Raw genomic sequence first — 17,427 nt, 5'->3', positions numbered from 1 at the left:
GTCATTGAAGAATTAAACCCAAAGCATCTCATGACTCTTATTTTAATAAAGTTATTTCCCAAAAACTTGTTTATGTTCATGCATGTTTAATTGATATGTATTTAGACATTCACAGAATACAGTCACCACAACTGGCACAATACAGACATTCATTAGTTAAACAAGTACAAATTCTAAAATAACTTTGTCTGCCCATTATAAGTCAATCAACATGTTCTCATCATCTGGCCAACAGTCATCCAATCAATATCATAAACACAGTTGTCATAGAATTTCCTCATTTATTTCTTCCCCTACCGCTAATCCTTTTAATTACTGCCTTACTCAATGCTAATGTTATTCACGACTAGTTGGTATTATGCTAATCTTCGACCCACATTCGGCAGGAGAGCAGGAGTATCGTCTGAAGGCCAGATTGCTGGGAGGCTGCATGCAGACTGACATCAGTCTCCCAGCTGCACAAAGCAAGCCAGACAGGGGGACTCTTGCAAAAAAAAAAAAAAAAAAAAAAAGACCCTCAATAAACAAAAAAGGGGGGGCCATAGTGTGTACCTTAATGAACGACTGTTGGCCACAGGGATTAGCGATAAATGCTGCTTTCCTCTCTGCCTAGCCCACCCCAGCATCTGCTGACAGTGCTGACATTTTGCGTCAGTTTCTTAGTCTTGAGTGGTCAGCATTTCAAACTGAACCATGTCTGGACCTTGTCCTTGTTTAGATGCTTATGTCTATCTGCAGGTGAGTCCATGCCAGATCCAAAGGTGTTTTATATTATTTTGTTGTGCCACATTTTTTTTAAGCATTATGAAAACTTTTTTGAAATGTGTTATGTTCCAAATTCTTGATTAAACTCAGATATTCCATTGGACACTGGTTGAGAAGAATGAAATCTCCCATCTGTCAAAATGAAACTAAAGCCAAGGAGAATGTCTGTCTGGATTTGATTATTTTACATAAATAGAGAGAATATACAATGGTAAACACATGACATCTTTTCATTTCTTAATAATGTACACTGTATAACATTCATGTATACTATAACATTTGAACTGAAAATGATTAAACATAAAGATAGTCCCTTACTTGTGTGTGCTTCCAAATCAATTACTGTTTTTTTATTGAATCATTTTCAGTAAAAATTATAAAAATCAGCATAATATAAAAATGTAAAAAACTGCATAATAAAATATTACAATAATGAGTGTGTATCCCTAACCATATATCTACAACCAGAAAAGACAAACATTAACTTTTCTAAACACTGGTTATTGCAGTTATCTTTCGACATATAGCCTACATAAAAATAATGTAACTTTAAATTACGCATACTACTTATACAATTTAATTTTTATTTGTTATTTCATTTGTCTACGAGTTCCAGAGTTCATTTTTAATGGCTCAGACATGTTTTTGTTTTTCTACACAAAAATTAATGACTTTATAACTGAAAATATTGTCATATTGGTTCCAAATGAGCAAAGTAAGATACCACTAAATTTCGGACTTGGAGCAAAAAAGATTATTCATGTCTTAACATTTTTGTAGTTCTGAAACATTTAAAACAGTGGCTTAGAGGCATCCCTGTACACCATAATTATTGTCACTGTCCTATGAAATAGCACAATAATAAATACTTAACTCACAAGACAGCTGGCAGAAGGAAAAAAGTATGACTTTTGATGCGAAATTAACATTCATAGTGGAATGAGAACCAGCAGTAGCTTCATTGAAAGCGACGCTCAAACAAGAGGCTTTTGTCTGCCAGGATGGAAAATAGACAAACTGAGAGAAAAATGTCAACAAGTGCAGAGCAAGACCACATCTTGTGCGACAGTGTTCATAAGCTGCATGACCAAAACCAGGGAAGAAAGTCACGGTCAGAAATATCAACGGAGCAGCGGCTGCAAGAAACATCATCTAGAATAAATGATTTCTTATAAAACTTAGTTTTCATCTGAAGGAGTCCCTGATCAACGCTGACAAACTTTCAAAATCTACCTAAACAGCAAGAATTGGGATGGACACCTTAAACTTAATTAAAAGTATGTTATAACCTGGCATAGATCAAGTATGCAAACAGAAGAGGGTCTCTGAAAAAAACCTTGACCTCCTGACAGTCAAGCGCAGGGTCCTGACCTCACGTGACACCAGTGACATCCCTATACAACATGCGCTTTATTGAATATCAACACGTTAGAGGACTAGGCATATATAAATCAGGATTACAAATAGCAATATGCTAAAATAAATAAAATGAAATACAGCAGTAAAAAATGAAGTAAATACAAAAAACATGTTTTTACTCTTTTACACAAATCTTCTGTAAATACTTCTGTAAATATCTCAGTAAACTTTTTCAAATGATAAAACAAATAATTCAAATTCAAATAACTGCTCGGCAAAACCTTTTCTCTAAGACATGCTATGAATCGCACTGAAGGAGGAGTTACGTCACTCAAAAATTGGTGGGAAAAAGTGAAGGAGAAAAAAAAGCTCCAAAAAGCACCAAACTTACCATCCACCAGGTCCTGGCTGTCATGTCATAACATAGCTGCCATTTGATGGAGCTGTCTGCCGTTTTCCCAGCCATTCTCCCGTCAGTAGCTTTCATCAGGAGCAGCTCAGGAGTAGATAACACACTAATCAAGCCTTCATCAGACGCCACTCTCTCAGCCCCATGTAGGCCAATCCTTATCACACTGCATTATGGGAGAAAAAAAGTGTACGCGCACACACACACACGCACATGCACGCACATAGCCCTGTGCTCTAGCGATGACTCCAGCCTTCAGTGCTGCCTGTAATGACAGGATCAGGATCTGAATCCCTCACACACACACACACACACATACAGAGCCCCCCACCTCGGCCAGGGCTTTAATTTTTTAAGCTGTGCAGAACAGGAGCATGGATCTCTCTCCTTTTTTTTTTTTTTTTTTTGGCATCTTGAGCTGTACAACAAGTGGGCAACCAATGAGGTGCCTGTGTGCGTGGATGCTTTTCAAAGTTTATTTGCATTTTCATCGGTTCTATATTGTTGATTTGTGGTTTTTGGAATCCCCCCGACCCACCCTAAAGCCATAAATACACACACACATTTTGCCCCCCCCTCCCCCGAACACTCCTCATTCTGTGTCGATGAGGGGAGGCCCAAATGGGAATTATATTCCCCAAACAAAGACTGGGGAGTTTCATAGACATGAGAGCCGGGCACGGTTCAGATATCACAGACTTATACAGCAAATGAGGGAGGGAGGGAGGGAGGGAGAGAGAGAGAGAGAAGCTGGGAAGAAAGAAAGAAAGAAAGAAAGAAAGAAAGAAAGAAAGAAAGAAAGAAAGAGAGGCGCAAACACCAACAGGTATTCCAAGTCTATTCACTTACTAGCCTGCCATACTTACTTCATCGAGCTTTGAACGGCACTTTCTAAGCAGCAAAGGAAAAACTAATTTGATTCAGAAGCAGCAAGAGAATTTAAACATCCTCTTTATTTACATATAAAGTAAATAAACTGTAAGTTCTCTTTAGCCGTGGTGCAGTTAAAAAAAAAAAGGTGTTTAAATTCATAAACATTTGAGTAACTCTGTCATATTCTGACTCGAAACATGAAGTTGGGGTTGATAAAAATAAAAATAAAAAATTCTTTATAAATTACACTAATGTGGACTTGATAGTGCATTAGAGGTGTTAATCGTTCTGTCATGTTCTTCAAGTATCACTGAAGCATTAGCATGAGCATGTAAAGAAAGTCAAAAAATAATTTGAGCTCAAAGTCAGTTAACAGAATTTAGTTTTGTTGTGAAACACCACAAATGTTTGTTTTTTATTACATTGAGAGGAGATAAAATAAACACTGAAAAGCAAATTCTATTTTCTAATAGAAAAGACTACAAAGGCACTAATCTTATTTATATGTTTAGTTAAATATTTGACAGTTGATACGAGTTTTAAGAGTTAGCAGTCTGATGCAACATGGAGGGATGAATCTTGAGATGGAAAAGACAATGGGCGTATTGTTCCAAAATACATACAGAAGTAAAAGGAGTGAAAGAATGGTGAACAGTTTTCTGTTGAATTTGTTATGCAATGTTAGTAGGCCCAATATTAAACCAATTGAACTGTAAAATCTTGATAAGGTTAAATGAAAAAAAATGCCAATATTTCAGGAAAACAAAAAGAAAAAAAAAAGAATAGACAGTTTTGGCAAAAAAAAAAAAAATATATGAAAACCCTTCCCTTTTCTGTATTACATCTTTGTCTTTATATTTATTTACTGTATATAGGACAAATAATCAAATATTTGATTATTTGTCTTATATACCAAAAAAAAGCAATAATGTCAATTTAGCAATTTTACTGTTTTGTGTAGCTCATTTTTTCCCCCAAGCTGACAGGCTTTTTCAGACTTTTGGATTTTTGAAACTCCAGGTGCTTAACTGGATTATTCCATGATGTTCAGCTTCTTCTTCTCATTTTAAATGTTATTAGCTGGAATATATCACTTTCAGGTCTGACAAAATTGTTTCCATTTAATCTTTACAGATTCTAAGAAAGGTGCTTGAAGGAATACAGTATGCATAGTGTATTTGTATATAATTGTAAAAATTCTATATTTATTATATTTTAATCAAAAATGTATTTAATTTTTACCCTAAAAGTAGATTAAAACAAATAATTTTAAAATTATATTTTATATACTACTATATTTTAAATACTTTGCATAGCAACCTTATTAGAAAATACCACAATTATTTAGATGTGTTTAGTCCACTCTGGATGCCTAACAAACTTTTCAGTTCATGAATGAAACGTGAAGTCTTGAAATGAACATGATGAAACACACTGTAAACCCAAACAGTACTACTAACTTATAAAGATTGAGTACACTGCAATTAAAGTCTGTTAAATCATTGATGAAACTTAAAACAATTACATTTTCCGAACAAAGAGTTTAGTTTTATTTTTGTGTAGCTCAACATTTTTGAGTAAACCCTTATACTTCAATTATTTTTAAGTTTACTGAGTGACAAAAAATGACGTCAACCATGTCACGTCGTTGCTCTAACCAACGTTATCAGAAGAATCCATTCAACATTAAACTGAGTTGCAGCAGATTTCAAGTTCCCAGCATGCTTTGCATAACACTCTGTAAGGGAGAATAAATGTTGAAATTGAGTGTTATTTTGTGTGTTTTTGCACAAGATTAATAAAGGGGAAGATGTGTTGTTTAATGTTCTGTTATTTTGGTATTTAAAGGTGTTTCTGTGATGTTGAAGTTTTTAGGGTTACCATCGTGGTGAAGAGTAGTGCCTGTGGTTAGGTCGAGAATGGGCTGTGAAACTTCAAAACTATATATACAGCATGTTGATTAACAGTTCATGCAAGTAAATAGTAATAGTGTCTTTGATGGTTACATTAGTGCATGCTGTTAGCGTGTAGTGCTGTTGTTAACTAATGCTTAACCATAAAGATTAGGTGCTAGTTTATCCATTATTTCAATTAAAATGTAATTAGGAAGTTTGTGTAGTACAAAATAATTTTTTTAAGTTCTACTATGATAATCTTTGAGTTGTTTACTTAAATGTTTTGAGTATTCTGAACTTTTCAGGTTTTACAACCACTGCATCAAAATAATTGAAAAATGAGAAATATTACGTATGGTAAACAATAGTTTTAAGTACAGTGGATGATTTAAAAGATTTTAGTTGCTTTACTTAATTTTTTTTTGTATTCTGTATTCTGAACTCATCAGGTTTTCAAATATTTAAGCAATCAGAATTTCCTAGAAGCAAGTGGAAAGGCATCAGCTAGCACATAATAATGGCTTGCATTAATAGCATTAGCGCAGCTTTGGCTGTTTAAAGCCACGCAAAGCAGGCTTTGACGACATTAACCAATTATAAGGATTCTCTTGCGTCGGAAGGCAGAAAGATGCGATGTGCTGGAGCCACTGATTTACAGTTCCTTCCCAAGCCACACAACAACCTCATGTTCGAGGCCTGTAAAGCATGCTCACATCCCACTCCTTCAGAATTATGTTTAATACACATACATGCAAACAAATGAAGCACTGCTCGTGCTTTTGACATTTGCAGATTTACGCATCAACCTGACACTCTGCTGTGAGTAGTGGGGTTTAACGCTGAATGACAGCTTTGTTCCATGTTTGGGACTCTCTTTGTAACCTATCCAGACCTTTTTCCCTCGGCAGCGCATTCCCAACCTCCACCTCCTCACAGAATGTTCCCGCCTGCAGCTGCTTCCCTCCACGTGAATTGTGGGATTGTGTGAGAACGTCCTGCGAGTCAGGGCACAGCGCGTCTGGCATTCAGGGGCCGAGGTGGCATTTCAGAAGCACCATGGCCAGAAGAATACCTAGAGTGTTGTTTATCCTCCTCGCCTTTTGCGTTGTGTCTTTCCATTCATTTCCGAAACCTTTCCCACATTTCCACACAGGGTCCCAAAGAGATTATTCTGTTTTCTTACACTTTGGATTTCAGGGGTCATCTAAAATACACGCTGTTCCATATATAGGCTCATTCAATGTAAGCATTAGTTAAATAATTAAAATAATTTGCAAAATAATAATAATAAACCAAAGTACAAGGTTATTGATCCATGAACGCTAAATGAAAGCAATCAGACAAAAGAAAACCGAGAACAATTTCATTACTTTATCAAATATTATGAGATGTTTTCACTGTTTTCTGAATATGCTAATTGAGTTCATGGACATTGACATTTCACTTGAATTTCCCTCACGTGTGCCGTATTGATTTTGACGCTGCAGATCAATACATTTTCTAGCCTTGATTGGATTAAGGATTACCTTTTCAGACTCTAGTTTTAATTGGATTTCTACTTTCTTTCAGTCAAGTGTTTGTAAGATTTACATGAAAAATCAATAGGCAAATCAATAATTTGAAAGCCCAGGAAGTGAAGGCTGTTGAATCGATCCAAGTAATGTGAACACCTGCTACAGACTCTCTGTGTATATAAATCTGTTTGAGCTATCTACTTACTACAAATCATAACAGTTGGAAGACATACATAATTAAGTCTTTTTGTCAACTGATATATTTATTTAAATCAAATATATTATTTATATAAATATTATTATCAATTCAGGATGTAAAAGTTGAATACCTCAAAAGACTTCTAAAAATGTCATGTCAACCTAATTTTACATGGAGCAAATACAGCAGCCGTGGCTGAGGATCATTTAGTTTATTTGAGACTGAATGTACAAACTAGTTAATGTTGACCCATATGGGTTGGGCAGTCAGGCAATTAGGAGAGAAGAGCACATGTCTGTTACTAATTGATGATTACTAATGTCTAGAGATGCTTTTTAATCCTAGTCTAGCACTGTCCAATGTCCAAGACACATTGGGATTATAATAACTGCAATCAAATAGATGTGTAAAAGAGATATCATCCCAAATATCACTCCTCTAGACACCCTGTTAGGTTTTATTAAGTTTTATTCCCATAATTCCCCCTTTTGTTTAACCAGATGTCCACTCCTAGAACAATAACAGGTGGCCATTTGTTTAATTAGGCCAGTTTACTTAGCGGGCCAGACACATGGGCAAGCAGCAAATTATAATTCAATATAAATACAATATGTATTCAATATACACCATTCAAATACATTAATTTAGATATTGAAAAGTGATTGACTGTAATTGGTGCCATTTTTCAGAACTTCAATAAACAGTAATTAATGTCAGAACAGACAATGATTGACAGTAATGGAGTAATCTTGGCTAAAAAAAAAAATTAATTACAAAACCTATTGCCATGATCTGTTGGAGAGTCTAATTTGTTCACAAATGACCACCTGTTGCTCCACAGAAGAAATTATGCCTGCTTCAGGACAATGGAGAGAAATCAGGGTTAATTTTCTGAAGCTATAACACTTAAACCTAAGTGTAATTTGAGTGTCAAATTAGGTGTCAGTTCTGAAATAATATAATCATTTAAATTCTGTTATCACCTATTGATGCAGAGGTTTGGCTTGATTTATTCAAATATTTCCTTGAAATAGAAAAAGATGTTTGTGAAATAAAAATACATTGAAGTTATTGGCCAATATTTGTGGGAAATTTCAGGGAAATTTCTGTAAATAGTTGGCACTAGCAACAACAAGGGGATGGGTTTGATTCACCGGGAATGCATGGATAAAATCATCTACTAAATGAATAAATGCGATAAAAGGCGAAAACAAACAGCTTCCTACTAAAAGACCATAATGAAAAGCGATTCAATTCCAGTTATAAATGCAACATGTCCAATGATTAATTTTGGCTGAGAGGAGCGACGCAGGCGAACACTTGCTCAGAGGTCATGACTCAGTCTCTCAGTAAGAGAGCGACATTAAAGAGTCCCAGCCAAGACGTTTTTTTCCCTTTGGGATGAGGTGGTCCTGCCATCACACAGGCAATCTTTTTGGATAATTCAAGGGAGGTACTATCTGCTGTCACTCAAGTGAAGAATGCCGAACGCCGGGGAGCCAGTCACTGCTGACAGGGGCCGTCATTCACACCACCACACAGTGCAGGACACACGCCGGGCCAATCAACAGAGGCCCCTACTGGGAATGGACAGCATCAGGGCGGGAGGCATCCAACCGTGGCAGGGAGAGAGAGGATGGGAGCGAGTGGGCGTGGGACCTTCTGGGGCAATGCCAAAGTTCAACAAGAGTTAATGGAAGCAACTAAACAACCACTAGGATTAGAGGTTGAGATACAGATTAGTTAAATTAAAGGCCTTGACATGATATCATTGAGCAAAATGACTAAATAATTCTCCTATTATATGAAGAGTCCATCAAATTCTTGTGAAACATAAAACAAAAGTGTCGCATTCAACTAATTATGCTTACTTTTACCTAAATAAACCAGAAACTGATCAAATTGCACAGGAAATGAAAACAACTGCTTCAGGCAGAAGTTCAAACAAGGTGGGGAGAGGACAGGGGTAGAGCTAGTTCTTACTGGCCCAGACGCCACCTTTCAGCAGGGCACAACACATACACATTTTTCTGATTCAATGAATTGTTCTTTATCCGACACACCATCCAAAGCCTCTCTAAAAGACGTCTCCTCGCAACCGTCCCCTGTGCTGCAGTATTAGACCTGCCAGCCTAGAGGAAGTACATAAGGAGCCCTTTGTTAGGTTACACTGGAGGGACATTGTGTAAAATACAGTGCCTGCCCAAGATAAAAGGCTTGCCTTTCCTCTCATCTGAACTAAGTTTATCCTCCCTGAAGTCTCTCCTTTCTGCCCAGCAGACAAAGGGATGACTTTAGTCTTAGGACCAGCTACCTATCAATACATTCATCATCCTAAGAGAAGAAAGTCATAGGGAACTTGCCAGAAATTTTTGAATGTGGGAGTGTCGTAAGCATGTTTATACACAAAAAAGGGGGGAAAGGCCCCTTAGTAAACTAAGCAAAGTATAAATAAAACATAACTTATCTAACTGAAAATTGTTTTGCTCTTTGTTTAGGCCACAAAACCCTCTTCAAAACATCCCATTAAACACTACAGGTAAATTCTTTACAGGATTAAACTCTGCAAATTGAGTCTTGGCTATCAGGTGGTCTGTGAAGAGCAGTTGGAAGCAGAAGTCAGCTCGTTCATGGCTCAGGTAACTGAGGTTTTGGTGTAACACTGAGCCTTGAATGGAAAGGACAATGACAAACAGGAAACACACTGTGCATTTCCATGGCAACAAACTTCCACGGTAGCCAAAGACCCTACATTGCCGAAGATCAAAATTACCAGGCTTTTATTTCATTAAGGATTAATAATAATATTGATAATCATAATGTGTTTTAACTTAAAATGTGAGAATTTAAAATATAGCTACAACAGCTAGTTTTGGTCCTCAAATCTGATTGGCTGAGTGGTGTTCCAAATGGCTTTGTAGTCCAACACAGAGCCGTTGAAAAACAGAGTTGCATAGTGTCGTGTCATGAGGCAAATGATAGTTCCAAACACCACATAATTGCAGCATTAAACTCCATTAATTTCAGTGTTCCTCAAGCACATTTGCTGGTAAGTTGATGAATGTCACATTTGATCTGTTTGAGTTTTGTTCGAGTTGTTATCCTGTTGGTTTTGTACTGTTCCCAGTTCAGTTTCCTTTGTCTTTGTCCATCAGTTGCCATGGTTTTTGATTTGCACTCATGTGTTACACCTGTGTCTAGTTAATCATCTCATTTAGTCCCTAGCGTGTCCCTAGCTGTGTTTGAAATCACCCCCTATACCCTCATTCACTATTCCCCACATTACTTCACTAGCTACTATAGCTACACTTCAATAGTTACTATAACTACTTTTAACAGTTGTTAAATTTTCTGCCATGTTTCTCTCCCTTGAGGTTGAATGAGTTTCTATGAAAAACTGCCCATACAAGGAAAAACGTATTTAGTCCCTCACTGAATATATTATATAATTTGTGTTTTGGTGAATGCAGTTGGTTGCCTTTTTATTTTTTGTGACACAATCATTGGATTCGGATGTGCCTTGTTGCCTTCCTACCTCCATATGCCGCCTGCCATTTTTCAGCTTTCGGACGCAGCCCCTGAAGCGCCTTTATTGTATGCTGCTCTCACCTCCTACTTGGAAAAAGTAAAAAATGGGAATACCACTTGAAGTCAGACATCTGACCTGTGAACTCAGGGTAGATCGATCAACCCTGACCTCAGCAAGGTTTAACCAACAAGCATTTGTTTCAATAAGGATATTATTACATGTAAGATCATTGATGGCTCCTCAGTACAATGTTTGGGCCAGTGTTGACTTTTAATTTTTTTTATGAATCTATATAATTTATTATGAAAAATAGCAACCTACACATTTATAAACTAAACTATAACTATAGCTACAACATGCGACAGTTGTAATATAAATCTTGTAATATGAAGTGAAAAATATATTCTCTTAACATAAATTTTACACACAAGTCAAAATACAATAACACAATAAAACGTGATCAATTCTAGCAAAGGTGGTCAAGTTTAAAAAAGCTTTCTAATTAATGTTGGTGCAGGATGATGTTTTCTCCTCTTTTCATCTGTCTTTTTAGTTTATGTGGCTGTTTTAGATCATGTTTGACTTTCTCCATAGCGTTATAAAGTAGTAAATTCTCAATAGAATTCAAATGGGTTGCACATTTTATCATCGACATCATGATAGAAACGGCTCGAGCAGATCTTATCACACTTTTGGAGCGCGCTGGTAAACGGCCAGAGTACGGTGATTTGCACGCCACTCATGCACAATTAAATAAACCGAGCTTCAATCATATTGCACTGATAATTGGTCTATTCAGTTCTGACGGGAACTTAGTGCTTCTAAAAGCTCAGAACGCGCAAGGTATATAATTAATTAATGGACACTCATGTTGGGTCAACAGTGAAGCATCCTGAGACATCCATGAGTGGGGTTGCTTTTCATGCTTTCACATCCAAGGGAGTGGGTTCTCACAATTCTGCCCAAAAACATTGCCATGAATAAAGAATGGTATCAGAACGTCCTGCAAGAGCAACTTCTCCCAACAACCCAGGAACAATTTATTGATGATCGGTGCATTTTCCAGCATGATGGAGCATCGTGCCACAAGGCAAGAGTCAGAGATAATTACATTAGCATTTTGGATCTGTGGCCAAGTAACTCCCAGATTCTAATCCCATAGAGAACCTGTGGTCAATCTTTAAAAGGTGAGTGGACAAGTAGAAGTCCACAAACTGTGATCAACTCTGAACACTAATAAGGCAAAAATGGTTTGCCATCAGTGAAGATTTGGCCCAGAAGCTGATATCCAGCATACCAGAGTGAATTGCAGAGGTTATGAAGAAAAAGGGTCAACACTGTAAATATAGACTCTTTGCTTATATTGAATATTTTTGCCAATAAAAGCCTCTAAAATTTATGAAATGCTTATTGTTTTCCAGTATACCATAGAAATATGTGTTTGAAAAACAGTCTACAAATAGTGAATCAGCAAACTTTACTAAACTAAAAATTTATGTCACTGCCAATACTTTTGGCCATGGCTATAGGTACTACACTTGTTGAAGAACTTCACGACCATTAAAAAAAGTAAGCTATATGTGTGTAGTATGAATGAAATCCAGACTTACTTCATCTGCCATGTTGGCTTTGTCACATGATCTACAGCGTCACAGTTGCGTCACTTCACTGCAATTCACATCTCCTCTCCCGTGGTTTCTTGGGATAGTAAAGTGTGCATTGAATGTACACACCAGAAACTTGGCAGAAGTAGTTGGTCATCCAAGTATTTTTTGCCTATTGTTTTTCTAATACTATGAATTCGGAGAGTGTTCGGATACTCTTTTGTATGTACTGTTTTTCGCATTCTACATATTAGGGAAGCAGGCATATTTGGACACAGCGTATGATACTTTCAGGAACAAAACACTGCTACTGTGTTCACCTTTGTTTGGAAATATTTACACTAGCAGATAAATGGCCATTAGAGAACTGACAACACTTGAGTTGATCAAATGAAGTTCACAAACGTAGCTTGGGAGGAGTGAATCCATCTAATCTTTTAATTAACTGCCGGAGCATATAAGCAGCCACTCACCTTGCTCCGGCGTCAGCTGATGAACTCTCCAGCGTCCCAGAGACACCTGCTTTTTCTCCTCAACCTAGAGGACGACCAGGTCATTCCACCATACAAGCTGCAGTCAAGAAGACCGCTCTCTCCTCCTCCACCAAGATTGACAGCTTCCTCTGTCTCTCGTTCTCCTCCTACTCCTCCTCCTCCTCCTCAGATTTCATCTCTACCCACTCACGTAGACACTTTGTCAATTCCCCCAATTTAAAATGGACTGTAAACAGCCTCAGTCAAGCACTTGCTAATTTTGGTATTCATTTTTCATGCAGATCCTCAAAGATCCAATTATACAATCTTCTGGTGAGTTCTAAAAACATTCCCAGCCCTCCTATACTCAAAACCCTAAGGGCAAAATTCAAGCAGAATAGTCGCTACCAGTCTAAGCGTGCTAATCTCAAAGCGACCGTTCGTACTTCCTTGTCCACTCGCATCGTCTCGGCTGCCGAACATAGTTCTGCAGTAGATCCCGCTCCAAATAATCCTCACGCTCCTTTTCAGTTGAATGTTCCACCCCCCTACCTTTTCCCTCTTCTTGTGAAGATCACAGCGTGAGGATGCCAGTCTGTCCCACCTTTTTCTTTTCTTCCTATTGCCCATTCTCTTCTTTCTGCAACTATACTGGTCAGGAAGCAGGCTCTTCAGCAAGAACACCTCCACTCCAGCCACCCTCTCACCCAACTTTCACGTCTTCAGCTATTTCTGGCGCAGATTGTAGCATGAGGATGGCCCCGCAATTGGCCCCAGCCTTTTCTTTTCCTAATTCCCACTTTTTTCCACCTGCAACCCATACTAGTCAAGAAGCATCAACGAGGATGCCTCTAGCTCAGCCCTCCATGTCTACAGCCCCAGCTCGCTGGCCATCTCATACCCTTGCATCAGCAGAACTTCTTCCACCTCCTCCTCACACAGTAGCCCAGGAACCTCCACCAGTATCTTCACAACTTCGCTCTCTAATCCTAGCAGGTGGCAATGTTGATCTTCCTTCGTTCCTTACAATAGTTCCTACCAATGAATCCCATTGCTCTTTCGAATGTGGTCTCTTAACCACACACCTTAAAGACTCCATCCCCACTACCTAACAAGTACTCACCTTTTCGGAATTTTGCATAGCTTTCAGTAGTAGTCTCATGCGCTGTCTATCCCACAAGATGCAAAGAGCTAAACAACAATCTCTCCATTATAGCCGAGCTCAGGTGCCCATATTGGGGGGCTCTTGATCTCTTGATCTCAAACTTTACAATAAAGTGTTTTTGGGCTGTCAAAGTCTCTCCTGCACCATTTGCAGATCGATTACTCACACAACTTCGTCTTGTCCCCAAATAACACTGGATCCCCTAAGTCTCCCTGAACCACAAGCGCCCAAGTCTACGTCATGCGCCCAAGTCTACATCATACATCCCCCATTCCAGGAGTGAACGTAGCATTCAGCCCATCAGTTTCAACTCAGGGAAACAAGTCTGTAACAACTTTAATAACTTTGGCATATTTGCAGTTACTGTGGTGGAGCTCATGCCTGCTCTGTATGTGCTGTACGCCGTTCTTCAGCAAATCTAAATAAAAATATCAAAATTATCTCTCTTCCCTTATCATCATTTCCTCGCTAGCAAACTAAAAAAACATCCGGACAAAAACTTTACACATTACCTCATTTCAGGTTTGAAAGAAGGATACAATCTTGGTTTGGAAAGCCTACCAAATTCCAGTTTAATCTGTGACAATCTCCAGTCAGCCTTAGCCGAACCAGACTCCGTAGAGGCCCTCATTAAAAAAGAAGTTGATTCTGGCTTCATGATCAGTTCACCCCAGCCATTTTCCCCCAGCAGATCTATCCATCGTCCAAAAAGTCTTCACACAGTTAGAAGTCCCCCTCTCCTCTCGCCAATTCCTCCCTATTCAGAGCTCATGTTCCCGTAGACCACCCTCTCAGTCATCTTCACACCCTATGAATGGATGAATATTGCAAGTTGTTTGAACCCTATAATATTACTGGACAGCCTGGAACTCCTTTAAAAACTTCCACAGAGTTTATAATTTAGCTTTTCCAGATTTTTCCCTCCTCTCAATATCTTTTATTTCCCACCTGAACAGTACCAAATCCAGCCAGGATCCATTAAAGTCTACCTCAGTGGTATGCATTTCTTGTTTAAACTCATCCATGGCCACCAGTGCCCTGCTATCTCAAATTCCCTGACATCTCTTCTTATCAAAGACCTTCAAAAAACTCACCCTACCAAAACTGATACCAGGCATCCTCTAATTATGAACCCCTAGGCAAATGTCTGACTACCCTCCGCTCCAGGTTTTTCTCTCCAAACCCAAATAGAACCATAGATGCTATGTTCAATTTAGCCTTTTTTGGCTTCCTTCGAGTTTCAGAATTCACAACCAATTCTACTTCCAACCCAGCTATCCATCCAACCTTCTTAGATCTTCACATTTTAAACCATGATATAATCTGTTTCAACATTAAACAGAGTAAACCCGACCAATTGAAACATGGCCATTCAGTCTTCTTTTTCAATCTGCCAACACCCATTCAGCCCTATCAGTCCCTTGTCGCCTTCCTAACTTCCTAAGATATTCACAAATCAACTCTCCGCTCGACCCTCTATTTGTCAACTTGAATAACTGCCCTGCATCCAGACACTGGTTTCAGAAGAAACTAAATATTGTCCTCCTAAGGTCAGGCATCCCCACAAAACATTTTTCCTCCCACTCTTTGTGCATAGGAACAGCCACCACAGCTGCCCAGTAAGACCTATCAGAAAACCAGTTAAAAATGCAAGGTGGGTGGACCTCCCATACTTTCAAACCTACGTGAGATCAAACCTCTTTCACATCAGACAAGCCCACCAAACTCTCACATCCACATAATCTCACTGCTATTCTCCCGTTCAAATGCACGTGAGCTATCACGCCTGGTGTCGGCTGTCCCATTTTAATCGCTGTGTGGGCCCTCCAATTTGTCTAAAAAGAGTGCTTTCATGTCTTCTGTTTATTGTGGGCTCCCCATTCGAATTGCAGTGAGGGCTCTCCCGTTGAAATTGAGGTGTCATCCCTTCGTTTGGGCATAGTGGGGGCTTTCCCTTTCTGAATCGCATTGTGATCCTTCATGTTCTATATCATGGAGCTTCTCCCGTTCGGATCACAGTGTGGGCCCTCCTATCCAAACAGCAGACTGGAGGAAGCCAGAATTCGTCCCTCCGCCGTAGCGATTCAAGCATTGCATCTAATGCATATTGTAAGCTCCCTCTTTCTGTGGCCGAGGGAGGGGTTATAGCTTTGGATACTGATTGGCCCGCTTCCTCACTCATGACATTAAGAGCTCCCTGCTATTCTGACTCAGGGGCTCCATGTCATGAATGCTATGGCGGGACGTACTCCATCTCTACCACATTTCTACCTCCAGTCCAAATGCTGCTCCCGCAGGCCTTTCCTAAATACAGCTCCCGCAGGAGTAACTGCTGAGCATCACTGCCGCAGCAGTGACTCTCACTCACGCAAAACAGCAAGATGTGTCCCAGCGTAAAGCACCCGAAATTCCCCAACAGCTCCCCAATAGCCTCCCATAAACCATAGCTTCAACACTGCCCCATTCAAACTTCCTCCAGAGTCCAGCTGCTATTGTATCTTGCCTCGTATCTTTGTCGCTCATTTTCCTTACTCCTTTTGAGTGGCCTTCCGTAGTTAAAAAACAGAATCTTCCATAGCAAATACTGCCATCTGCTTCGTTCGTGTCTTTCCAGCTTGCTGTCCTAAATCTATTGGTGGATATATCTAAGTTAAAGTTGAAGCTGCTCAAGCCCCTCCACTGTGGACAGCAAGCCAAACACGCTTAACCTTATAAGCTTAAAGATTATATGGGCAAACAAACTTGTAAAGTGAAGTTCACAAATGTAATTTCAGGAGGAGTGAACCCATCTAATCTTTCAATTAACTGCTAGAGCATATAAGCAGCCGCTCACCTTGCTCCAGCATCAGCTGTTTTGGCATCCCTCCACCTCCCCAACTCCACCAACATAATTTAGGCATCTTGCTACCAGACTCATCATTCAAGCACTAGTAGTCCCACTGGGGGGTATATCTAAGCTCGAGTTAAAGCTGCTTCCTTGAGCCCCTCCACTGCGGACAGCAAGCCAAATACGCTTAACCTTATTAGCTTAAAGATTATATGGGCAAACAGACTCATGAAAAGACAAAAAGGAAGTGTGATAAACTTGGATCTTAAAGTGAATGCTGTCACAACAATTAAACAATAAAGTTGATTTCCTAGAGCTAAAGACCACACCATTTCATGTGACCCGTCTTCTGAAGAAATTTCAGGTTCACCACCTCCCAGACCACAGACTTTCTGGGAACAATAAAATAAAGCCCAACATGAATTGTATCATAAACGCTGTTTTGTATCTTCCAGTAATGCTAAAAAACTGTATATTTCAATGAATGTGCAGTGTAGAGCAAAGGCAGAGAGCCAGTTTCATGTAAAGACAGTGACTATGTTGATTTTGTCTCCTTTATTTGGAAGGCCAATTTATCCTATTCCAGTAGTCTGTCTCAGCTATAGTCTCTGTAACTATATTTTTGAACACTATCAATTTTAATTAATAACAATAACATCATACAAACTTCATACAAACCATTATAAAAACATTATACTAACATGATACATTAGGTATACTATAGTTATATAGATAGGTATAGTTAAGAATACTTACCAACTGAGTATCATATATTAGCCTATAAATTACTTAGTATCACCGAAACAATGAAACAT

The 17,427-nt window shown here is 38.8% G+C and overlaps 1 protein-coding gene across 5 annotated transcripts in view; it reads right to left on the bottom strand.

Annotated features, from left to right (window-relative positions):
- The window catches only part of LOC127515682 (nuclear factor 1 B-type-like), a 101,066-nt gene extending 98,023 nt beyond the window's left edge, over nt 1-3,043 (bottom strand). Inside the window, exon 1 of one of the 5 annotated variants that reach the window (XM_051899575.1) lies at nt 2,516-3,043. In XM_051899575.1, the coding sequence (XP_051755535.1) occupies nt 2,516-2,611 (96 nt within the window). In that variant the 5' untranslated portion in view covers nt 2,612-3,043. The remainder of the gene's footprint in view (nt 1-2,515) is intronic. The other 4 variants (XM_051899573.1, XM_051899574.1, XM_051899572.1 and 1 more) reach the window with 4 other exon arrangements.
- Between the last annotated feature and the right edge of the window lie 14,384 nt (nt 3,044-17,427).

Source organism: Ctenopharyngodon idella, chromosome 7, assembly GCF_019924925.1.
Source record: "Ctenopharyngodon idella isolate HZGC_01 chromosome 7, HZGC01, whole genome shotgun sequence".
In the NCBI taxonomy this organism is placed as follows: domain Eukaryota; kingdom Metazoa; phylum Chordata; class Actinopteri; order Cypriniformes; family Xenocyprididae; genus Ctenopharyngodon; species Ctenopharyngodon idella.
The sequence above is the reverse complement of the archived record's forward strand: the minus strand, read 5'-3'. Positions and strand labels throughout refer to the sequence as shown.